This window comes from Taurulus bubalis, assembly GCF_910589615.1.
Source record: "Taurulus bubalis genome assembly, chromosome: 11".
NCBI lineage: Eukaryota > Metazoa > Chordata > Actinopteri > Perciformes > Cottidae > Taurulus > Taurulus bubalis.
Genome location: NC_136599.1, coordinates 7,399,683 through 7,424,657, shown reverse-complemented (window position 1 = coordinate 7,424,657; position 24,975 = coordinate 7,399,683). Strand labels below are relative to the sequence as shown.

Here is a 24,975-nt window from a genome sequence, read left to right as displayed (position 1 = left end):
AACAGGCCACGTAGCCTCAAGGATAAGCCCAACTACATTCATATATTAAAATCCATATGCTAATCAATCAATCAGCTAAGCGCCACTGAGAGAAAACATCGACATCTGACTGATGATGTGATTAGCTTTCCCCTCGTGACCAAAACCTGCACCAACAATCAGCTACAAACTAATTAAAAAAAGAAAAACAGCGTTTCCTGCATCTGAGAATGACTAATAGAGTATAACTGAATAGTAAGTTGTGTAGGTGGTTAGAACTGAGGTAACTCCTGCAATGTAAACCTACAACTTATCTAATCAAAGCAGGCAGTTGTTGGTGAGGTTTCCACTGTGTTTACTTTTGCTTTCAGGATCAGGATTACTTCTGAAGACAAAAGGCCACGTTTCCTGTCGACATTTCTAAAAACGTCAGGGGAGATTTGGGTCGTATGAACCAGGATGGTGACTGGGTCCATTCCACATTAGTTCCATTATGCATTATTTCAAGAACAGATATTATCTGAATGCTGTGGGATTGTGATAATTGAACTGTCGCACTGTCGGGGAAACTGTTTTCAGGACCGGCTGTGGAAATGTTACTGTATTTAAAAAGAGTTCTCACCACGGGGGCAGCTCTCCGGCAGTGAGGGGCACCACTCTTCAAAGAATGTAGAGGAAACACTGCAAAGGGGCCTGGAAAGAGCAAAAGAGTAAACAATATACACCCTCTCACTCTTAAGAATGCCGCTTTTTGACCAGTGCTTTCACAGGAACCCACAAGATCCTCACAATGCATCAGAATAAACGCAATACATGTTTTTCACAAGTTATCCTGTGTTGATACTGCAGACAGACTCACACCGCTTTTTGATCAACTAGAACAACACATTGCATCTATGATAATCCATCGCATACAGATTATTATTTATGTATTTTTGCTGCAGTTGCATTCAAATGTAAGCACTGTATAAATGGTAAAGAAAGACCTATCACAACCAATTAAAACACCACTGTTACCGTTAACTGTTATAAAGTAACGGATATTACAATTGATATGGATCAAATCCCCTTTCATAGTTAATCTATATTTAAATGTACATTTTAAGATGCACTCAAACAAGTATTCGGTAGAGGTGTCAGTCGACGTTGTTTCAATATTAATCAATAATTAGTAAATGCGATCGTTCCCAATCTCGGTTCATATATAGTGCGAAGTTAACTCAGCTCACGTCGTCCACACATTGCACTCCTCAAACATTATACTCACATGTCTGAATGAACGTCATCTGACGGCTAAAGGCAGTTTAGCTGACGATATAAATTACGGGCTGAGAAATCATTGACTTGATGGCAACAGGAATCGATATCGGTGAACAGCAACCACCGCGGTCGGAGGTTGGCGTTGATAACTTGGGCTTTAAACTGAGCATTTAATACGGAGAATACAAGGAGGGAGTGGGTGGAGGGTCAAGTTAGTACGTTGACCTATATATATCTATATCAATAACCTAGTTGTATACACCCGCTGCCTTTAATATCCGATGTCAGCTCGCCCGGAGAACCGTTTTCCACCAACCTCGCGCGAGGCGTTTATCGTTACGTTAACCGCACAACAAAAGCTAGCTACCTTTCCTCACGCTAGCTCCTAGGAACCGTTCCTCTCTCTCTCTCTCTCCTCTCTCCTCGGTTTAACACATTCGGCAATTTAGCGATTAATCCGAGCCACGCTCGGCGAGTGTCGGCACGCGGTCGAAATCGACGTGAACTCACCGAGTTGTGCGTGGGCGGACAGACTTTTGACTCGGGGTGGCGTCTGAGGAGCAGATGTCGGGAGCACTGCCTTCCTCGGTAGCGAGCTAGCTACAAGTTGCTAGCAGAGAGGCGTGGCTAATGTAAAAGTAAACAGAGGTGACGTCACGTGCGGATCCCATAAATTATGGCGCAGAGCCAAAGAAACAGCCCCCTCTCCAAAAGATATAGTAACGTTGTCCTTTTTTTGAGAAAATGTAAAATGCCAAATATATTCCTCTATTAGTTATATGAAAAGATGCATTATATCCATTTTAAATACAAAAAAATGGTAATAAAAAAACAAATAGAGCAATAACAAAAATGTGAGATGTGATATAATGCATGATTAATTACAACAACAAAAAAAGTCACACGCAGTGAGGTTCCTCAGTCCAGATGTGCAAAACAATGTCTCCCTGTAGTCCTCATCATACAGAGTCTCTGTCATGATTTAATCCATATTTTCATCTATACTGTGTGAAGCATTGCATACTGCAATACTTACTTATCTTTATGTAATTATATAATGGTAGTCATTGTAATGTCAAGACTGCCTTCACGAGGGGATACACTCAGTATGTTTTGACGTTCCAAATGTAGCCTTCTAACAACTATTTAGTATGTCTATGCATTGATACAACCACCTGAGGGAGACATTTTCCTTCTGGCCGCCATTAAACGGTCGCTTCCTATTCCAACGGTAAATGAGGTGCATGAGCCCTTTCTGTAACTCAGTTTAAAAACCCACTGTCAATATTGTTCATTTGGCCATGAAAAGAGCTGAATTTATTTAAATGTGTGCATTATCTGCTGCATGAAAAAAAAATCCCTCAAAGGGGCATTATATATGATCTAACATGTATTTCAATGCAAAACTTACCAAATTCATGTTAGCGTGTGTATCTTGGAATCTAAAAGCCGACCTTGAAGGATTTACCGCTAATGAAGAGCCTGAGGACAAAGACCTGTCCAGCTTTTCTAGAATAACTGGTTTAAAAGGTCCAATGTAATATGCTGCTTTTCATTCAGTGCAATATTAATATTCTCATCACGCATATAGTAAATATTCCAAACAGTAAAAGGGATATTAGTTTAGGCATCTTTATTTTTCAAACACGTGTAAAACTAACAGAGAATCATGACTATATACAATTTCAACATGCTGAACACACAGGCGACATTCTGAACTGCTGGTAAACACAAGGCACCATCCAAGATCAACAATCAGTGACAAAGTCTGAAATCTGAAGATAAACTGTATATGTGCAAGGGTACAGTACTCCCTTATCCTACAGTGTGTGCTTGTGTTACATGGACTACAGCAGAATAAAGGGAAAATTATGTTTGGCAAAGGTGGTGGTCTGATAACTAACTTCTCCTGTGAATATTCTATAGCAGCGACTCAAAGCCAAGACACCAGCATCATAAACACTTTCACATTTGATTTGATTGAGAAATCATAGCAGCAGTCTTTCTGTGGGTTTCAATGCGTACCCCTACATGTAAATTACCTCAACTGTGTAAGTACCATAGTACTAGTACTCAAAACAATTTGCTCTGCTCTATGCAGCATAGAATAGTCAATCTCACTCCCTATCATACAGTCTGTCACACACAAACACAGGAGAAACATGTATAATTGTCCTAAATGTCAACATTTGTCTCATATGATTATGTTTTTCAATGATACAAATACAGCATTTTACATTAGCACAGTAAACATCTTTAAAGCTATGGATTTGTGAGACACAATGTGTTTTGTTGCGGTAATAGTAAATCAGATTTGACCCTGCTGCAATGGTTGCATCACACACACCATTTGTACAAATGCACTGAAATAGGCCCCGAGCGATCCCTCAAGGAAAGTGAGATTTATGGCACATCTTTTTTTTTTCTGGTGTCCTTCTCTGTGACAGATTTAGGTATGTGTTTGTTCATTTTTACTGGGACCAATTTTCTCTAAGAAAGGGTATAGGCTTCACAAATTCACTAAACCCAGGTCGGATGAATACATAAAAAAAGAAGAAAAAAAACATATTATCTACAATTTGTTACCTACACATCTCAAGTTACTATTTGAAAAAGAAACAAACACAGCTTTACACTTCACCAGAAAAGATGACACAAAACCAAAGTGGATTTGATCTCAGTTATCACAGTTCACACACAGTAAGAAACAAAAGTGCTTGATTTGGGGCACAGGCTATAACGAAACAACAGCCACAAAACTGCAAATTCTACAGAATGGAAATTATTGCATATATTTCTCAGTATCTACTCTTGTTGATTTGTGTACTGAGGTCATCTTATTGTAACATATTCCTTTTACAATTCACTCATATCCTAAAAAAAGATAAATAAAAAAAGAATGTGCAACTTTCTGCTCATATATTAATTAGCATTACAGCATACTAGCTATTTATGTTAGGCAACAGTATTTTGGCTGTAACACAACAAAACAGAGAAAACAGCTCACTAGAAAAGCCTTGTAGTCTATTGTTCAGGTAAAGGTTTGCTTTGTGGGACTAACCTTCCTCTTAGATCTAAAAGTGAAATGTAATGCAAAGACCTAGCTTTGTCTGTGCTCTCGAAATGGCACAAAATGCTATAATACATCTACAAAATCTGGCATGTACTTGTACATGATCTATTGTTTTGGTTAAGGATTTGAAAAAACATTGAAGTATAAAAACACACAAACACTGCCACAAATAAAAATCAAACTAAAATGTTTTTGCCTTCGACTAAAAATGTTGGATATTACTAATGACAGCAGTGCTCTGAAGATGAGAAATTCCATCGACTGAAAATCACAATGGGCTACATTTTGAGGTAAATATGATCATTTAGTAAGCAACTAGGAACTAAATTGCTTAAAATATTATCCAAAACATGTTCATAAGCAACAAAACATATCACATCGTACATATCGAGTGTTCCGAAGGTGCAAAAATGTCCTAACGTCTTCGACCTCCCTCAAAAGCGTGGTGCTCCTCATGTGCTGAAATGAACCAAAAAGAACAATGACTGACGTTGTAGAGCGTTATCATAAATCAAATCTGAAAACCGCTATGTAATTCATATTCAAAGAAAATACTCACGTTTGTAAAACACCGCTTTGAAAGGTATTTGTGGAAGGAGCTCGTTGATCCTTCCTAAGATGTTTGACTCGGTAGCACACGAAGCGTTTCCGTTCCAGACCTGAAACACGTCTTCTCTGTCTCTGACACTGACGCTGACGCCGACGACTTCATCGTCTGCAAGCACAGAAGCACAGGATCTGATAAATGCAATATGGATTTGCTGTATTCTGCTCATAAAATGCGAGCCCTCTGCAAAAGCTGCCGCTTTTTCACATAACTCGATCGTGAAAAGTTACCTGAGGCACAAAAGTCACTGAACTGCTCTCCAATAGTAGCCAACAGCAACTCCTTCCATACAGCAGTCTGTTAACACAAAGGCACATTTGTCAAATAGTAAAAAATCAATAAGCAAACAGTACGTAAATATATTGATTATGTCACTCACAGTGCATTCTTTGGGTACTTTCATCTTCCAAACTCCCCCTTTAGCATTGCTTTCTTCTTCCCTGCAAACCAGCCGGCAACATTCCACAAATGTTAAAGAGCTTCAAATACTATAAACACGTGCATGTATCGATCTGAAATTCCAACTCACCAGAGCGGTTTTCTTTCTCCTCTCATCAGATGATAGCTACATCTCAATGGCAAGCTGGAGACGCCGGGTATGTTGTTGTAAACTCTCCAAAAGTTCTACTCCAGTGCCATGGTGAAGAGAGGAAACGGGTTATTTTATGGGAACGTCTACTGGCACGGGGAGTGCAGACACTTGGGCTTGTTAATATTTTCCATGTGTTACAATGTCGAAAATCACTGCCCAAGGTATTTTCCTCATTGCTCTTAACCACAAACACACACACACACACACACACACACACACACACACACACACACACACACACACACACACACACACACACACACACACACACACTTTCATGAGCCCTCATCCAACACAGTTGTGGTTACTGATTATTTAAAGTGGTATTTGAGCTTTTTAATGTCCTGCCATGAACACAATTACACATTATAAATAACCTGCCATGCTAATTAGTTCAGTAGTCAGTAATGCAGTTATTATATTGTGTTAATTAGCAGGGGAGTCCATGCATACACACTTGTTTTAACATGTGGTCAGCAGCTCTCTAAGCTCTTTATTAGTAAAGTATAGCACATAATGACACACATTATTGGTGTAAAATAGATGTGTAGATCTGTTGAACCTTATACTGCTGATAATGGGGTTTGACCTGAATAACTGCATGCAGGGATGCTACTACTAAACTCTTCACTGTCAAGTACAAAGGCATCACTGGAGGGATAAAGCATTCAGTTTCTCATGATAGGCTTCTCAATTTAAGTTTGGCTGCTGTTCTGGTGCATTTGGGAGAAAGAGAAACTCCAGCAGTGGTGTGGAAAGAAAAGTGCAAATCATAGTGGCAACAAGGAAGCTTGCTATTGAATTGTGTCATCACATCCATGACTCCTCCCTGACCCCAATTAACCCTTGGTGCGGTAGAATGTACCAACACTGTGCCTGCTAGAGCGTTGCTCTTGGATCAAGACTGTGAAGCATCTTACCTGGACCGTGTCCACAGTGTAGATTTTCTTCAGGTTTGACTCACACTCAGCTGCTGTGGTTCCTGGTAGAGATCTGACGAAGAGAAACGGGTATATATATTTAATGTAAGGACAATATCTGTTTCTTAAAAAAAATTAGGAGCATGTAAAGGAACTCAAGTCCCCTAACTTGACATGTCCTTTTATTTTTACACAGACATATTTCAGTGACCTTCTTTACTGAGCAGATCAGTTTGGGGTGTGTGTGTGTGTGTGTGTGTGTGTGTGTGTGTGTGTGTGTGTGTGTGTGTGTGTGTAGGTGTGTGTGTGTGTGTGTAGGTGTGTGTGTGTGTGTGTGTGGGGGTGGTGGGGTGATCAGATGACAAATAAGCCAGTAAAGAGTAAACAACACTGACCCCATTTGAACACAGCACCCTCTGATTTAAACACACAGTGGATGATCACGCTTGTGTAACTGACCGCCACCTGTGTTTCAACTCTGCTGTGATTGCTTAACAGGAATTATGAAAGCACTGCATATAGACGTCTGAACATTACATTGGGAAATTTGTATCAAACTATAGTAAATTGGTGTCAATCCAACAGGGAAAAAAAGTGCTTCACTGAACCATGACAAGGAGTGACACACTATGTTTTTCTTAACAATAACACAAATGCTAAACAAACAAAATTACAAAATATGGGCTGAATTCGAACTGACCTTTCCTGACATTAGGAAAAGAAAGTTATTATGTGTAGCCAGTTAGTCATAATTACGCTCTTTTGATTGTTTTAAGATCCTTCAAAGTGGAGGACTTGTATGTAGGTCACAGAGAAAACCAGTTGACTGGAAAGCTGCATCAACACCATTAACAAGCAGTTATTATGTGTAGCCAGTTAGTCATAATTACGCTCTTTTGATTGTTTTAAGATCCTTCAAAGTGGAGGACTTGTATGTAGGTCACAGAGAAAACCAGTTGACTGGAAAGCTGCATCGACACCATTAACAAGCAGTTGTTGTTATTATGGGATTTAATAAGACATCGTAGTTATAAACATAGGCTGTTATAAACGTCTATAATCGTATCTGCCACTTATATAGGAGGCCTGATACATTCGTCATCTCCCCCTTCTTTGTTCTCAGTAAAAGGTCAGCATCAAAGAGTAAACATGTTTAACACTATACAGATAAATCACATTACAATAGGTGGGAGGGAAATAAAACCTTACCTATCAAGCCAGAAGGTCCACGGAGAATGTAAAGGCAGAGTGTTGTTTTCATTGTCACTTGAAATCCTCCCCAAATCTCTGTCGCTGATGTGGATGTTGTGCTCCAGCAGACCCGAGCTGGATGAGGCGCTCAGCTGTAATGCAGCTACTGGAACTGCCATCGTTAAAACACTGAATGACTGCGAACAAAAGCGAGAAGGTGTCCTTGTGCATATGTTTTCACCAGGCACCGTTATAGGTCAAATGAACCCCGATCAGCTGCTGACTCACTTGCCGCTCCACCGGGTCTGTGCCGTCACAACAACAGAAAGGGGAGCGATGACGCCCGCGGACCGCCTGCGACACCGAGAGCGCAGCTGAGCGATCCAGAAGTTTCTGTCACTGAAGTCTGCGCGTGCTTTCACTCACGATGCAACTAGTCGCGCTATAAGAACAACAAATATATCAACTACTGCCTGGTGTTGTTGCCACACGCGCACTCAAGCGCTTTGTTGATCTGAACTGGAACGCATCTTCCGCAAATGTCAATACGTAACCTCGGACATGCGCAGTCGGAGTCTTCCCTGCCACCAGCTTTGTTGGGTTTGCTCCATGCTACTAGCTAGCAAGTATTTCCTGCCTGTGACTGGACACAGCTATGGACATCGACGCGTTATCGGAGGCGTTTCAAGGCAATATTTACAGTTATTTTAAATAAGTGGTTCGTTATTAGTGAGTGGTTTTGACATTTCAGGGACAAATATGTAATGCTTCGCTTTACTACGTTACGTGTGTTGCTGTAACTTAACGTTAGCTCACTGACAAAGATTAACCTGTTTAGAAGAGGCGCGTGAGGACAATCTGACCCGTCCATAGTTCAACGTTGTTCTCTACGAGAAAGGAGTCCGTCACATTTTGACCCATTTATTGCCGAGCTGACGGTTGGAGATTATGTAAACAGCTAACGCTAGCTGGATAGCTTCACAACAAACATGCTAATTTGTGAACTTTCACATGAACTTTCGCAGTTAGTCAACTGGAGTTGGTGTTTTATGACGTTACGATGCAGTGTTTAACTTTTTAACTTTTCCATTTGGCATATTTCCACTTGATACAGGTAGTTAATACTTGACTAATTTAACAATACAGTACAGTTAATGTGCCAGATGTAACGTTTAGACTGAAACAAATCGAGATTTAACATTTATAAATAATTGACAGAATACATTATTATCTAAAGGTCATTTGCCTCTGGGTGGTTTGGACAACTTCAGGTTGAGGTCAATGAGGGACAAACATTGTTTTGTTTGGTCTGGGTCAGTTTTGTGTGCTGTTTGGATTAATGTTATTACCTATAAACTAATTATTTTAATTTGTTTTCATTTGTGAATTTACAGATTTTGAGAAGACGGGCAAGAAAGAGACCTGTCCTGAACTAGAGCAATTCTTGTGTCATGTTGCCAAGACAGGCCAGCCGATGTGAGTAGTCCTGAAACACATTCAGCTTAAACTTTATACGTCTTCACACACAGCAATGAAGTCAGTTTTCCTGTAATTGAAGCCTACTTGGTGACTTTTTCTTTTTCAATTACTCTAATCAGGCTTTTTGTAAAAATGTGTTGCAAGACTTTTAAATATTTTGTGTGCGTGACGTGGAGACTTGCTTATTTTCTTCCAGGATCTCGTGGTCACAGTTCAAAACATACTTTGTGTTTAAATTGGAGAAAGTCATGGACGACTTCCACACTTCAACGCCAGAACAGAGAGCGGCACATAATCCCAATGTGGAGTATGTTCCCTACGAAGAGATGAAGACGAGGATCTTAACAATAGTGGATGGTTACAATGGGTGAGTGAAGCTGAGGATGAGCCACTTTAGAAACTAGAAACCACAAACAAAACAATGTAGCAATGCCTGTTCACAGCCTTATTAGTGCCTGTCTCTCATGTTATTAATCAACACATAACCACAGGTGCATTAGTAGAACATTAAGGTACAAAAATCAACATAATTGGCTGAAATCAGTGTAATTAATTAATAATTCAAGATCAAAAATCTGTAAAGGGCATGTTTTCCATTGGCAAGATGTAATGTTGCTCAACTTAATGTTTGGCATTTTACCTTTTTATAAACAGCCCTGGAAATCGCAAAATAACTTGTATTAAAACGTAGGAAAGGTCTTTCACACCCAAAGTCATCAATTAGTTTAGCTTAAGTCGCCTCAAACAACAAAAAACAGAAACAACCTCTATTTTCCTTGGTGCATCAGTTAGATGGATTTAGATGTAGGATTTTAACATTAAAACAATATTGTGTAACCAGCTGTGATGAGGGTTGACTAGTTCTGTTCAGATTGATCCAAGTGTTTTTTCCCCTCATACAGCTCTAGTGCTGCCAGGTTCGCAAGGTGTTGATGCTTGCTGTGAGATGGCTATGTGTGGCTAATCCTAAATATATGTCTTGATAACTTTTTCCAGAATCCCATTCACCATCCAACGTCTGTGTGAACTTCTCACGGACCCCAAGCGCAACTATACAGGAACAGATAAGTTTCTCATGGGTTTAGAGAAGGTGAGCACTTGAATGCATGTCAAAATGTTTTAAAATATAGTTTCCATGGCTTTAAATGGACTTTTAATATATATGATTGTTTATGTATTGCAGAATGTAATGGTGGTCAGCTGTGTGTACCCCACATCAGAGTAAGTACAGCAGCTGTTTAGCTTTTGCTCCCCTTGCTCTGCTGGCTGCCGTATTTCTGTTCAGCTGCTTCTGATGCACATTGACAGCTCCCTTGAATTTGCTTATGCAGACACACTTACAAAGTTACAATTAACAGCCAGATGTTTTGTGCCTTTCTACTTCTTTCGAAGGAAAAACGGGGCATCCAGTGTAAACAGAATGAATGGAGTGATGTTTCCTGGTAACTCTTCTCTATATTCAGACAGGTGGGAGCCACATACTTGTCAGTGTTTGACTTCCACAGATCTAAAATAGCCTCTTAAGTGGAAAGTTGAATTCTTGTAAAGTCAAATATCCAAAATCCAAGGACAGTTATCTCTTGCCTGTCAGTTTGGTTTTAGGAGTGGTGCTGATGTACCATCTTGTGATATGACTTGCATAAGAAATCCTTGTTTCCTTTTTTCTTTTGCAGCCGAAATATAAATGGTCCCGACACACCGAAACCGCTCAACAGACCGAAGCTGTCATTGTCGGCTTCACTTTCCTCCAACGGGCTCCCCGACTGTGCAGTCAGTAAAGAGCCGAAGCCAATCACAGAGGAGGTGGAGGAGGACCATATCGGGTAATTGAAATGCATGTGGCAGCACCGTGAGTGAGTGTGTAGTATACTGAGTAAGTCTACTCAATATTTTAATTTAAAATGCAAGAGCACTGATGATATCTGTCACGCCCTGAGATGTCCTCCCTAAACGGCATAATCTCTACTTTTTTAAAAGGAATATATATGAGCTACTGTTACTTCTCACTTTAATCTAAAAGTATACCATTTAATAAAGTGATTCCCGGTGTTTCTTTCATTCCTGCAGTGATTCCTCAGCAGCAGAGGGTGAAGTTACTCCAAACAGCGGGATAAAGAACAAACACCCTGCGGAGGAAGAGGAGGAGGAGGAGGAGGAGGATTCTGAGACTGACAAGCATGAGGTCAAGAGGCTCAAGTTTGACGTGAAGGAAGAGGACGAAACGGAGGGCGAAGAAAATGAGTCGTCTTGTAGTAAAGGGCCAGAGAGCTCGCAGTCTTCAGAAGAGTCTGGGGGTCACGAGTACAAAAGCAGAGCATCTCGTGACTCGCATCCTGCTGCCGAGGATCACGGTGAGAGTTAACACCTCTTCACTCAGGATGACGTATTACAGCGTTTCAGAACCAACACTGCAGCTACGTGTGGTGTCTTAATAGACAGAGGGCTATAAAATGTCGGTATCGGAATGGCGGCACAACACTGTTGTCTGTTTTTGCAGTCGGATAGCATTGTGGGTAATGTAGGCGTCAGGGTTTGACTAGGGAGAATAGTGCAATTTCTTTTTAATCCTTTGAGACTATCCTCTATCATTTAGTTTTGACAATGTTATATAAGTTCAGTGCTGAATATATTATAAATAATACATGTATTAGTTAACAACCACAGACCACAGTTTGTTATTCAGAATGTAATCAGTCAAATGTTTTCAGCTGCAATGAGTAGTCGATTGATAGGTGATTAATCCGCAACTATTTTAATAGTTGATTAATCGTTTGTCATTGTTTTAAAAAATGAATACCAACATTCCAGCTTGTTCTCCTTTTGATAAAGTGAATATGAAGGTTTTTAAGCATTGCTTTGGGAATTTGTGATGAGCATTTGTCATTTTACAAACAAAATGATTCCACAGATTTATTGATAATAATAAAACAAAAAAAGTTAGTTGCAGCACTAATGTTGTCCATTTTGGTCCTCAGAGCCTAGTTGCACACAGAAGGAACCATCTGAAAGTGATGAGGACTTGTCTGAGAGGGGCAATGTCCACGGTTTGGAGAAGGACAGCCCTGTGGATCAAGCTGAGCCCGCTCCATCAGAGGGAACGCGTTTTGAGCCGGATAATGGGGAGAGCAGCAGCAGCAGCGACGGAGAAGGCCTACCCAGCGACAAGCGGGTCGCCTCTTCTGGTAGTTCACATGACTTGTCAACAGAGGGCGACGCTGACAGTTCAAACAGCACAAAGACTGCAGTAGAGCCCGGGGAACATGACTATCTTGAAGCCCAGTCTGCAAACTGACTTTTTTGACACTGTATGATGCCGTGATATGGGTATATCTGTAGCACTGTGGACCGCTGAACTTCAGGACCAGGAGCAATGTGAACCTCGAGATTCCTCACAGAAAGATATTTTTGTCCTCTTCAACCTGGTCTAAACTGGAAGGAAATGATTTAAAGAATTTGGAGGCTTTTTACACTGTTGACTAATGAACCCTTTTTCCCCCAGATTTTTATATGAAGGTTATGATTTAACCTTGTTCACTGATGTAATCAGTAATTTTATTATTTTTAAGTCATTTGGCATGCATTTTCAAAAAAAGATACATTTGACAGTTTGAGTTGTGTATTGGCCGAAGCATCGTTGCTTTTACTTTTAACTTTTTTTTTTTTTATGATTGTGCATCTCTCCTGTTGAGCGAGGACACATGCCATTAAGAATGTGAAGACACTCCTGTTTGCTTTTTCTATAACAGCTTAATGTATTTCTTATTAACATTATATTGCACTTGTTTGCATTCAACCCTTGACTGGTGTGGAATATGTCACAGTTTTGCTTTGTCACTGTAGGAAGCCAATATTAACACACTTTATTGCCAGTAGTCACTATTTTGGTTAGATAGATTGGCTGGAAAGACATTTCTTCATAAAAATCTGTATAAAAAAACACACACACAAGGTACTTCTACACTTTCTGTATGTCATATCTTAGTTGTGCAAATGTCCCTTTTTGATAGCTTGTTTTTTTACAGTACGCGCCTGTAAATCAGTTTTTGTAGACTTGTAATACATGTCCACTGCCTTCATAGAACTGATAAAAGCTGGAAACTGAATGCTTGAGCTTGTATCATAGTATTCATGGAAAGCAATAAATGCAAAACATTCAACGTGTAACATGCTCAGTTAATATTCACGGGGCTGTCACTTTTATATTAGTAGAACATGAATTACCACTCAATTATGGGGATCACCTTTGGTCAAACATGGTCAAATTCGAGCTGCTGAGCATCAACATGCTGCCATTACCACTGCAAGCATTCAGGTCCTGTGCAGCCTCGCGTGGCTGCTGGTCTACATGGCTGAGCCAAAACGGTATCTGTGATATAGAGATAACACTGGGGTGAAAGTGACTTGGGACCAGGCCTGTCAATGCAGGCCAGATATGGTGGGTCTTAATTTAGAGCCCGCCCTCGGTACAGGAATGCAACGTAATATGTCAAATGATTGGATGAAGGCAAATATGGGTGGGTATTTAGAATGTCTCTTGTATAAGAACAGAAGGTGCGAATCTTTTAATCGTGAGGATAACCTCCAGTGACCCCTCAGGCGGCCTTGACACGTGTAAGCTATGATTACCACTATCCCTGTTGTCAGCACAGGAAGGTATTGGGCCAGGCCAAGCCTTCGCCCGCAAACACTGGCTACATTACCATTAACAGTGACACACTTAATCTGTTGAAAACATGCAGTTATTTCCAATTTTCTATGTACAGGTCGACTCCACTGCCGAATACTCAAACAAGGCCAAACGCTTGCTAGATGCTAACCACGCATTTCCCAAATCCCCCTCTTGACGCCTAAGTTGTAATGTCCATCATTAGTGAATTTAGCTACAACATGTTCATTATAGGCTTCAGTCAGACTGAAGCGGGCCTGTAAACAGTAATCGGGGGAGCAGTAAATAACATGGCTTCTGAAGGTCAGCGCTGTCAGGGCATTTTGCTTGTGTGAATCATCAGACTGGTCAGGGACTTCCAATACCAGGAAATATTACTTAAAGGAGGGCATGAGTCATTTAGTATTCCACTTTCATAAAGTTTGGGAACTCGGAAGAGGCCGATTATTAAATAATTGTCCAAATCTAAACAGCAGTGCATTATATATCTTGATCTAGAATGGGTCAAACTCTACCAGAAACACTGAGGCCTACATTTCCCATAATGCAACTAATAGCATCTTTTCCTTTGACCCTCTCTGATTGTATACTGACCTTAATGTGTAAAATGTCTTATCACTTCCCATTTGATGTTATCATACATACCTTTGTTTTAACTTTACACACAAATGAGTAGTTTTAAGTCATACCTTGAAACTTTCTTTCATACGATAATTACATTGTTAATAAAAAATCTCATTATGCCATATAGGTACTTGAAACCTATGATTAGTGTGTTTGTACGAAGCTAACAGACATCCTTCCTAGGAGAGGTAGAAGCAGTGCCACAAGGAAATCCTCCCATGATCTATTTGTGAACTAATTGATTTTGACAAGTGTCCATTTCTAATCCCTTATCATGTGATCCATAACAGCCCATGTTTCACCCTGACTCTCAGAGGGGATTTGCAACAATAGGGAGCCCAAAAACAGTTCAGCTCGTATGGACATTCATGCCATTTTGATCAATTTGATCTTTGTCGATTTGCACAAAGATCGTTGCGGTAATCGGCTCGATAACCGAGGACTAACATTCGTAATGTAGAGGGAAGCTTTACAAGAGTCACAGTTGCATGAGAAGAGAGATTTTCAGTTGTTAGGGAGCTGAAGGGGAGATTTCCACAATGGGTCAACGCCTGACTGAGGAGAGTGACCCAGACAAGGAAATCGATGTGGCAGAGCTGCAGGAATGGTACAAAAAATTTGTGGTGGAGTGCCCAAGTGGAACTCTCTTCATGCACGAGTTCAAGGGATTTTTTGGCGTAGCTGATAACAAGGAGGCCGCAGATTACATTGAAAACATGTTTCGAGCCTTTGACAAGAACGGCGTAAGTACAAACTCCAGTGGAAGTATAAGCCTTGTATAAGCCATACACATTAGTAACTGGGTACATGTGCTGATTGGAAATATTCCAATTACCAATATAATTGGTCATGATGGCCATTATTGAGCACGAGTTTTTAGAGCTGAAGCCGATAGTTGGTACTTAACTAGTCAATTGACAGAAAATGAATCGGTAAAGCTGCGGCCCGGCATAGTTTTTTAATTGTTGTATCTAGTAGGAGCCTTATTTATATTTAATAATTTTGCGTCATGAAATGCTTACGCTCTCTCTTCATGCACACAGGACAACACCATTGATTTCCTGGAGTACGTGGCAGCCTTGAACTTAGTCCTGAGGGGTAAACTCGAACACAAGCTCAAATGGACCTTCAAAATGTACGATAAAGATGGCAGCGGATGCATTGATAAAACAGAGCTTCTTGAAATCGTGGAGGTAATATTTGCTAGCATACATCGATCATGTGCATCTATTGATCTGTGAAGCTTTCAGACACATTTTTAAGAACATTTCAAGATGAATCAGTGCGCTGTAATGAAACGCAGTCAGAGCAAGAGTGGTCGTAACTTACTTTCCTGTCACTCTCAGTCCATTTATCGACTGAAGAAAGCCTGCCACGGAGAGCTGGATCAAGAATGCAATCTGCTGACACCGGACCAAGTGGTCGACCGGATATTTGAGCTGGTTGATGAAAATGGAGATGGTGAGTGTTTGTCACAGTTTTCTGGCAGCTTGAAATGCTTCATGAATGATTCAACAGCTCCGTGTAATGGCTTTGTGGGGTGTTGATGTAAAAGTGTCCATGTGCTTGTTGTTGCTTGTGTATATTCAAAAAAGGGAAGGTGAAACTCAACTATATGATCATCTCCTCATCAAATGGATGAATTCAGGCGTGCATAAGCGTGTATAATAACTACTGTCCCTCGTCCCGTAGGGGAGCTCTCACTGGATGAGTTCATTGATGGAGCACGGAGGGACAAGTGGGTGATGAAGATGCTGCAGATGGACGTCAACCCCGGGGACTGGATCAACGAGCGGAGCCGCAGCCTGACTCCTGAGTCTGAAACTTAGACGGTCAATCTGTCACGTACACACATCGTTCATGTGTGACCAATCATGTTGTCATTTTTCTACTTATTGCAGTTTGTGTACACTGTAAAAGACCACACCACAGCCCTCCTGGCAAAGTTCTGTATGCTGCCGTATACGATTTAGATGGATTGTTTTTCATAATCCTATGCTTTGCTTGTAAAGGGGCAACCATTTCATTTAATAAAGTTTCGGGTCAACACTTGTGCAACAGTCGTTTTGACCATTTTATTACCAGCAATGGTTTTGTTTAGTTGTTCAGATTTCTGCATTTTGTAGATACTGCAGAGATAACATGCTTACTGTATTTGCTTTTTAGATGTGTGTCATAAGTTGTGCATAATAGTGATTCAATAAACATAATTAAGACCCCTACACAACCATAGAGAAGTGTTTTCACTTATTTAGAATGATTAGACCTCGCCTGAGATTGACATTTTCCTCATTCCCTCATAGTTTTGTTGGATTGACACTGTAATCCTTTGCCTTAATTTTGACAGTGAAATTCCACAAAATGCCCAATAATAATAGTAATTATAGCATTATGGATATAGTGCAGATATTATATTTCATTGACAGCAATTTACTGTGTTTTTTTTGTAAAGAAAAGTGCATAGTAGCTGTATGGGGTCTTACAAGCACTGGTGTTAAGTTGTTAATGAGCTGAGAGTGGTGGATGTGTCTGTCATCAACCTGCACGTCTGGAAGGAGGAATGCTGTCGTTTTCCTGCCGATGGTTTCTGTGGGGATGGATATGGCAAAGGCCAAGGATTCTGTCAGGTGTGGTTTCTGTCTTTCTATAGAAAACACACGTTTGTACGAAACACAAAAGTAATTAATTACCGTAATCATTACATTTGTTTTATTTCTTTGTCAAACTGAAGATAGGTTCTAAGCAGGAACAAGTCCACTTGACACATGTTCATTGGAGCAAATTACTGAAATATCTGCCGGTGATTGTTGTACTACACTTAAATGAATGGAAAGCACAGAAAAATGATTCTGTGAAAGTGGTCAGTATGTTTTTTCTAAACAAACAAGGAGACCAATATGGAAACATTATTAAAGCAGCCTTAAGATCACATGTCCAGTCATCATTCCATTGTGACCATACACAGTTGTACCTGGAGCTGAATCGTCATAACATTCATTTTCACCCAGTTTGGTGACATTATGTTATTCTCATCATGGCAACTTGAACCGGAATACACATCTAATAAAACATACAAAATAACCACATGGATGAGGATGTGCAGGATCTTTAAAAACAACAAATACATTCAAATTGTACACTGCCAGTTTTGTTTGATGGACATTTTTTGTATTCCATGAAGTAAACAACGCACTAGTTTTAGAAATAAAAATGTGTAAGATTAGTAAATATAATTTCACGATTTTCAACTAAACAAATTTACAGACAAGTTTTATACAAATAGGTAGTCACATTCTGGTGTTAATATATGGTGTTTTTACAGAATATCAGTGGTAAACCTGGATGTATTCATAAGGTGCCGCCCTTCCGCAAAGTCTCTTGTTTTCTCGCGAGATGATAGACAGCTCTCGTGGCTGCTTCCTCTGCTGCTTCGTGACTAGTCTTCAGAGCCATTAAACAGCATCCCGAAACTACCTTTATTTGGCATAAAAACGGCCACCTGCAGTCTACGGTTTGTAAGCTATAAGAAACACCTTACTGTCGCGTGATAAGCTCGCTCACAAGTCTTCCGGCAGTTGTTTTTAAATGTGTGTTCAAGACAGCAAACCAACCCACCGCTCAAGTACTCTAATCATTGTTATCAATGTCGTCTGAACATGAGAATCCAGTCCACACTGACAACCTCAAGGTAAAGCTCACACTCAAAGAAACAAATAAAAGTGTTCTGTCTTGGCTTTACGTGCGCTAAAATGGTTGGTTCAGACATAATAGTTTCCTTTTCCCAGACGCCAGTGTTTATTTCTTGTTCTGTCATTATGCTTCGTCGTCACACGGCGCAATGTCGCCCCCTCCCGGCCAGGCTCCAGAAGACAGCTGGGGAGTGAACTATGTCAGCGGGGATCTGTTCTCTTGCCCCGAGGGCGACGCGCTGGCCCACTGCATCAGCGAGGACTGCCGCATGGGGGCAGGCATAGCGGTGATGTTCAAGAAGCGCTTCAAAGGGGTCGAGGAGTTAAAGGAGCAGAGTGAGTCGGATAAAAAATTCATCAGGAGTGATAATGTCTTATTTTGGGCTCATTGATTCCAACACGATCCTTTTTGTTCTGGCTGTGTCTTTTTAGTGCAGAAGCCTCATAAATAACCTAGTTTCAGAATACCACATTTACTGTATCAAAGTTTGATGCTTTAATGGCTTTAATTACTTTAACTGGTGCAATATAAATACATTTTAAATACATGTTTTATTCAGTCTGTATTTATAATACTGCTATTGTAGATTCTTTACTGTTTTATTGTTTAGTTATATTACTTGTTTTAATTTTATTTTACCATGTGTCTCTTGCTGCTGTAATCCTGCAATTTCCCCACTGCGGGACTAATTATCTTATTTTATATGAAAATATTCTTAATGTCTTGAACATTATTTTGTACACCTTTTTTTTTTTTTTCTTCGAAATAATTGTTCTCTTTGGAAACTTAAGGATCTCCACTAACATGTAAAGTAAACATTTGCATGTTTTTTGTAATGAGTTGTCCACCAGTGAGTCAGTGCGGTTTAAGGACTTAAAAAAATATGAATATGAATATATACTTGGAGTTTGTACTGTGTGTTATTCTGATGTGAATACTATCTTTTTTTAAATGTTTATTTTAATCTCCAAACAGAAAAGCTGACAGGAGGGTGTGCTGTGTTAAAACGAGACAGACGTTTTGTCTACTATCTGGTAAAGATATAATTGATTCCTATACAAATTCTCATTGTGACATTAATATTTGCAGTTAATATTACTGATGCTTTCCCTGTAATTATATTGCAGATCACAAAGAAGAAGGCCAGCCAAAAGCCCACCTATGACAGCTTGACACAGAGCCTCGAGGATATGAAGTCCCACTGTTTGGTGAACGGAGTAACGAGAATAGCAATGCCTCGGTTCGTATAATTTCCGCTCATTTAGTGATACTTAATCAAACCGGTTTCAAGAAATAAATGCTAACTCGCTCAATGAATGCATCGCAGATGTGACAGGATGTGTGTTGGCTCTCTCTACCCCACAGTATTGGTTGTGGCCTGGATAAACTCCAGTGGACTAAAGTGTCAGAGATACTGGAACAGGTCTTCAATCACACAAACATCTCCATCACCGTCTACAGCCTCCCCGAGAAAGCAGAGACCACAGCGATGAGAGAAAACATGCGCAGATGATTAATGGGAACAGCTCATTTATTGTAATTACATGTATATGCACTATTCTGTATTATTGACGGTAATCTTGTTCATTTAAAAAAACTAAAATGAATGTTTTTTTTAGTTTTTTTTGCACGTAAACTTCTTGAGGACACATTTCTACTGATCACCTGTTATTCTGCAGCCACCAGTTTTCAGCTATCTGATAGGTGAGGGCCGCTTCCGACACTCGCTGATCTCAAATGGTCGCTAACTCCCGGATGATGCTGGGATTTGCTCACCTGTCCCATCACCTCACGTGGTATTCTACACCAGGACATTGAGCCTGACGTATCGGGCCGTCTCTTTTTTTTTTGCTCATTCATCCACCAGGCCGTCGTGTTGTTGATTAGGCAAACAGTGCATTTGCATTTCTATGTGGCTGTCCTGTAACTTCTGGAGTGCTCGTTGTAGCCTCGGTGGATGTCTGAGGTATTGTGTGATCCATTATTGATCTGCTCGAGCATTGTACTCGAGCGCAGCTGGGACACATCGGAGGAGTGAGCGGGAGAAACCTGACACCACAGAGAGTCAATCCCACATCCATATCCTCCCCGGCTGGGGAAAAGCCTTTCATTACTGAAGTGGGAAGAAGAGAGCTGATGCTGCACAATCGCGATTCAAAGCGTTAGTTGGTTTAGATAATCTAACTGAAGGGGGCTCCATTTAAGGATTCGACGACCTGCACTTCAGGTGTGAGCAATTATCATAAACCTCAGTAGCGATGAGACCGTCTGAACAGGCTCAGCACGTTGCCGTCTGTGACCTCCCTCTCTCCTTTGGGGCACCTTCAATAATTCATGAGTAAAAAAGGCATTAACTGCTCTACACTGCGGCTGCCTGCCGGTTTCCCCCCATATATCCATGGTTGGCTGGAAGACTGTACTTTCAGCATCACTGCAACCAACCCCCTCTCCTCCTGCTCTTCGCCCTCCTCCTCCTCCTCCCTCCCCATCCCCATCCCCCTTCTTTGCCTGGCAATTAGACTCCACACTGCAGCAGAGCCACCTAGCTGCGCTGCAGTGAGTGCAGGGAAATCTCCCTCCATCCGACCCGCTGTCTCACCTCAGCGTCCAGATCTGCCCTCACTCCTCATCTAATAGCCCCTCGGGGCGTTCTTTCCGTGCAGCTTCTGCTTGTCCCACTGCGGTACACTGGTTCGCCGCCGACGCTCTCCCCCATTCCCACTCTCACTCTCTGTGTCTCTCCCACATCCCCCCCCTCTGTCCTCCATTTCTTTTTTTTCTCTTTGCACGATGCGTATGAAATTGCAGAGCTCAGCATTCTTCTCCATGGGCACTTATGAGGGAGGGGGTGGGGGGAGAGAAAATAAAGAGAGATGAGCTGGGCGGGAGGGTTTCTGTTCTGATGCACCACACAACTGGCCCCTTCCAATTAAAGAAGAGAGCTTATGTTATTGAAGAGCAGCTTAGCCAATCAGGAGGCAGTGCAGGCAGAGACAGCAGGGAAAAAAGCAGCAGAGCGAGTGGGCAAGAGGAAAGAGAGAAAAAAACTGCGGTGTGTGTGAGTGTGTGTAGTTTTTTTTTATCCCTCCCCTGAGCAGATCGTTATCAATTTGTGTACTTCAGTCTTGGGGTGCATTTGAATGGGTGTCTGTGTGTGCTTATGAGCCAGAGTTTACAGGAGGACCGGGTAAAGGTGTGTCCAGAGGGCTGTGATTGACTCCTGACTTGTTTATTCTGAAACTGGAAATAAGAGAAAGTAAGAGAAGATTGATTATTTTTCTCTCTATCTCAAAGTGTCTCGGAGCCTGTGGAGAAGGGGAAGAGCTCGGTGTCCGGAGGAGAGCGACCTGCACAAAAGGTGAGCGGCTACGTTCTCTTACTACTACTACTGCATGCTGTTTTTTTTTATTTTTTACACTTCTGAAGTTGTTTTTTGTGTTCCTTCTCGGAGTATGTTCTGGCTTATCTGCCCTCTTTCAGTCTTTCACGTTGATATATCTACATAATGCCATTATTATTATTATTATTATTATTTTACATTATACAGACTTATAAAGGCAGAGGGAGAGGCAGAGAGAGAGAGAGAGAGAGAAGGAGAGGGAGGGGGAACATTAGTGCAGGACTCCCTGATGCTTCTAGGCAAGTTTCTGTGCACACGGTTCTCTAGTGCTGCAGTATCCCATAACATCTGAGCGGGGCTGCCTCAGCATCCAGCCTCTGAGAGGCAGAACGATTCATCTCTCTGTGGTTACTATCTCCCTTTAACTGGTTTGTGTTCCCTTGATGGCATAAAAGTAAAGTTTTTGCCTCATATACTGTAAATGTGCCAAAAGACGCTGCTGCAGCCCATTGTAGTTTTGTCGTGCATGCCCTCATTGTGCGCTCTGGGTATCATTGGGGTTACTCGGATCACAGATTGAAGGAGCTCTGATAGCGTTCGAGTCTGGTGGTGAGTTTTAGTTTAGTTTATCCGGTGTTCTGGGACTTCCTTTCAGTCTGAGCCTGCAGCAAAAGTAGGCTCTCTGATTGGACGAACCAGGCTTACCGACTACAATGTACCAAAGAAGTGGGGGGAAAAACAGTTTGCCGTCACTGGAGCATTTATACTCTGAACATATGGTTCATCATTATTGTAAAATAAACTCAAATAAATGAAAGTGTAGTTTGTTTGTTTACGGTGAAAGACAGCTGATTCATACTAACACATGTTTATTTATTTCCCAGTAAGCATTCATTATCAGCTCTATTTCACCACATTCACAGTTGATCTAATACATCCCACCATCTTTTTTTGGAAGTCTGACCTTCATCATTTGTGAATGAATATATGATTCTGTCCAGCAGTGGGCAGTGTGTGTTTTCTCTCTACAAAATGTCTGTGAGTACTGGCCTGCTGCAGAATGGGAGGAAATAATGGATGAACTTAGTGTATTTTGTGTGGGTACGCTGTAAAATAGCACCTTTAGACAGGATGAGAAGTACAGTATGTGCTGGCGTTTTCATGTTTCATATTACGGAGCAGTAGGACTAATAATACCTTTCACCCTAGACATAGTAGACATGAGCGCAAGACAATCATGAAGCCGACCGGACTCACTGATCCTTGTTACTGGTTTTAAATCATCGTTTAAATTATTCAGCACTGAGTAATATGGGAGGGAGTAAGGAGCAGGGCTGGGAAGGACATGTTAGTCATTTCAGCACCATGGACAGAGCTTCTCTACAATTGTGTGAAGCAAACCAGGGCTTCGTAAAGAGGGTTGGATGAGAGGTCAAGGCAAAGCTAATTTCTATTAAAAATGTCTGTTTAGATGACCTGATAAATTATCTGGCTATACACATGTCAACGTCCTTATTTGATATGAGAGGATAGCAGTTGGCTGTGCACATCTGGTCTTTTGCCTTTTCAGTTGAACACACTTTTCATTATTCATGCACCTCTCCTTTTCTAGAACACAGTCCATCTTGAAGAGAACTATGTTTTTGCAGAGGTGCTGAAAACTCCTAGTTCCTCGCTGTTTCCTTAGAAAAAAAACAAGAAAAAAAGCGTGTCCTTCCTGTACTTGTCTTCCTGTATTATCACTATTTGCTCCAGGTGGGAGTGTCACTGCTGTGGTTTTGTTCAACCTTCCTTTTCACTGCAAATCTCCGAGAGGCACATCCAACTGTGGCATGAAATTGACTGCAGTAGCAAAACCATTGGGGTTTGACACCTTATTACATGGGTCTATTTGGGTGGCAATACACAATAAGAGGATGATATTATTAAAAGGGCAGGAATTATACATTTGGTCTGCCGATGCTGGCCTGTAAGTCATTTCGTTTTCCAAGAAATCAATTTAAATATAATTGAGGAGGCGCTAAAAGGCAGCGGTGTCATGTTAAGTCATTGAAAAGAAAAATGTAAAACATGTATTGGCTGCCGCCGTTATAGTTCTGACACCCTGCTGTCACACAAAGCTTTGTTTCATATCACGGTCGAGAGCGAGCAGGAAAGTGTCTCCGCAGGATGCAGCCGGCATACTGAGAAACTCATTCGGGTAGCAATGATTAGAAACCTCTGCTCGTTAATGGCAAACGGAAATGAGACCCCTCACTGTTCCCGAGATTTAGCCAGCGTCCCTCTTTAAGATAGAAGTGTCAGAGGCGGAGGAGATTTAACCAATCCTAATTAGATAGAATGACTAGTTTGAACCCACGGACCCCGTATGCTGTGATTTACCCAAACTTAAGTCTAATTCAGTGTTTAAGCAGCGCCTTGAGTCAGCGCAACATAAACAGTTCTGGCCATGTGCAAGAATGATGTATGTATACGAACGATGGACTGTAACTCTTTTTGAAGATTTTGTAGAGTTTTCTGGGTAAAGGGAGCAGCTGTTTGCCATTGCTCACCCTGCGTGTATGACACCCTCTGTCCCCGACTGTGTGACATGGGCGTTTAGTGTGGCCCTGTAAATGATGGAGTAGGCAACATAGCGGAGCGACAACGGCTGTCGCTGTGACATACTATACAGTTTGCAACAGTCCCCAAACTCTGCATATCAGGAGCAGGAGAGGTACGGTAAAATAGTGTGTAGAAAAAAAAATAGTGTTTTGGTTGTGCAGATGATATGCTGCTGATGTTTAAGGTGAGCAGACTCTCTTGGTGATACTAGAATGACATTGTGATAAATACAGTGAAGTGTGGGAAGAACAGTGTGTGTGTGTGTGTGTGTGTGTGTGTGTGTGTGTGTGTGTGTGTGTGTGTGTGTTTGTTCTCGATAACCCGAAAAAGGGCACTTTATCATACTCGACAGGGAAAGGTTAAAGGATGTATTTATGTATTTTCTTCTCTTTTTTTTGTTGACAGAAGGCAGGGTAGCTTCAATGAAGAATATAAGAGACTGTGTTGGATACCTGGATTGCAGGCAGCTTTTTGAGTGAGGAGAAAGACACAGGCTTGAACCGTACAGAAGCAATGAGAGGAAAGTGGAGAGGGGGATGGATGTAAGACAAGCAACCCAAGTAGGGGCATGAGATAGAGCGAGAGATTGTCAGAGGCAGAGCAAGAATGGAGGAGAGTGGGTGTGCATCGCAGCGCTACGAGCACTGCAGCACATTGCAGTGCCCAGCCCCCGCTGCGTTCTCTGCTCACCATCCGGTTCCATGCACTGAAAAGACCCCTGCAGCAGCAGAGGGCTGCACCGCGCAGAGGGCTGCCCGCTGATGAGCAGCGACCTCACAAAGACCGCCCCCCTCCGTTATGCATTCTGGACATGTCAAGATGCACAGATTATTATTTCTTTTGTGGCAACACGACGTTCGTGTTCAAAAACAGCCGAGACCTGCGCCTGCCTGCCTGCACATTCTCGTGTAGACGGAGGGAGTAGTCGACTCACGCTCCCCCGTTGATTA

At 41.4% G+C, this 24,975-nt stretch overlaps 4 protein-coding genes across 4 annotated transcripts; 3 read left to right on the top strand and 1 right to left on the bottom strand.

Annotated features, from left to right (window-relative positions):
- Positions 1–2,863: 2,863 nt before the first annotated feature.
- LOC306743702 (eukaryotic translation initiation factor 4E type 3-like) lies at positions 2,864–7,801 on the bottom strand (the record flags this gene model as incomplete). The annotated part of the gene is made up of 7 exons (XM_079226251.1): positions 2,864–4,771; positions 4,872–5,027; positions 5,150–5,216; positions 5,299–5,359; positions 5,449–5,543; positions 6,432–6,504; positions 7,641–7,801. The coding sequence occupies 7 exons, from the start codon at positions 7,799–7,801 to the stop codon at positions 4,728–4,730; spliced, it is 657 nt and encodes a 218-aa protein (XP_079082377.1). The 3' UTR covers positions 2,864–4,727.
- A 1,219-nt stretch (positions 7,802–9,020) lies between these two features.
- On the top strand, positions 9,021–12,894 carry LOC306743167 (serine/threonine-protein phosphatase 4 regulatory subunit 2-like). The gene is made up of 8 exons (XM_079225658.1): positions 9,021–9,098; positions 9,298–9,468; positions 10,098–10,191; positions 10,285–10,322; positions 10,494–10,568; positions 10,775–10,924; positions 11,169–11,452; positions 12,077–12,894. Coding segments are annotated over exons 1-8 (1,131 nt in total). The 5' UTR covers positions 9,021–9,096; the 3' UTR covers positions 12,394–12,894.
- A 2,036-nt stretch (positions 12,895–14,930) lies between these two features.
- On the top strand, positions 14,931–16,220 carry guca1b (guanylate cyclase activator 1B; the record flags this gene model as incomplete). Its single annotated transcript, XM_079226485.1, has 4 exons — positions 14,931–15,134; positions 15,435–15,584; positions 15,738–15,852; positions 16,084–16,220. 4 exons carry the CDS (start codon positions 14,931–14,933, stop codon positions 16,218–16,220), a joined length of 606 nt encoding a protein of 201 aa, XP_079082611.1.
- A 1,619-nt stretch (positions 16,221–17,839) lies between these two features.
- oard1 (O-acyl-ADP-ribose deacylase 1) lies at positions 17,840–19,651 on the top strand. Its single transcript, XM_079226870.1, has 5 exons — positions 17,840–18,079; positions 18,251–18,416; positions 19,057–19,115; positions 19,209–19,321; positions 19,447–19,651. Exons 1-5 carry the CDS (start codon positions 18,035–18,037, stop codon positions 19,592–19,594), a joined length of 531 nt encoding a protein of 176 aa, XP_079082996.1. The 5' UTR covers positions 17,840–18,034; the 3' UTR covers positions 19,595–19,651.
- The last annotated feature ends 5,324 nt before the right edge of the window (positions 19,652–24,975 follow it).

Bases quoted from the DNA above. Each gene is read 5' to 3' on its own strand.
- LOC306743167 (XM_079225658.1), top strand. The intron at 10,925-11,168 runs GTAATTGAAATG...TCATTCCTGCAG, and splicing joins GTGGAGGAGGACCATATCGG to TGATTCCTCAGCAGCAGAGG. The intron at 11,453-12,076 runs GTGAGAGTTAAC...TTTGGTCCTCAG, and splicing joins TCCTGCTGCCGAGGATCACG to AGCCTAGTTGCACACAGAAG.
- oard1 (XM_079226870.1), top strand. From the start codon at position 18,035: ATGTCGTCTGAACATGAGAATCCAGTCCACACTGACAACCTCAAG. The intron at 18,080-18,250 runs GTAAAGCTCACA...CCTCCCGGCCAG, and splicing joins TCCACACTGACAACCTCAAG to GCTCCAGAAGACAGCTGGGG. The intron at 18,417-19,056 runs GTGAGTCGGATA...ATCTCCAAACAG, and splicing joins CGAGGAGTTAAAGGAGCAGA to AAAAGCTGACAGGAGGGTGT.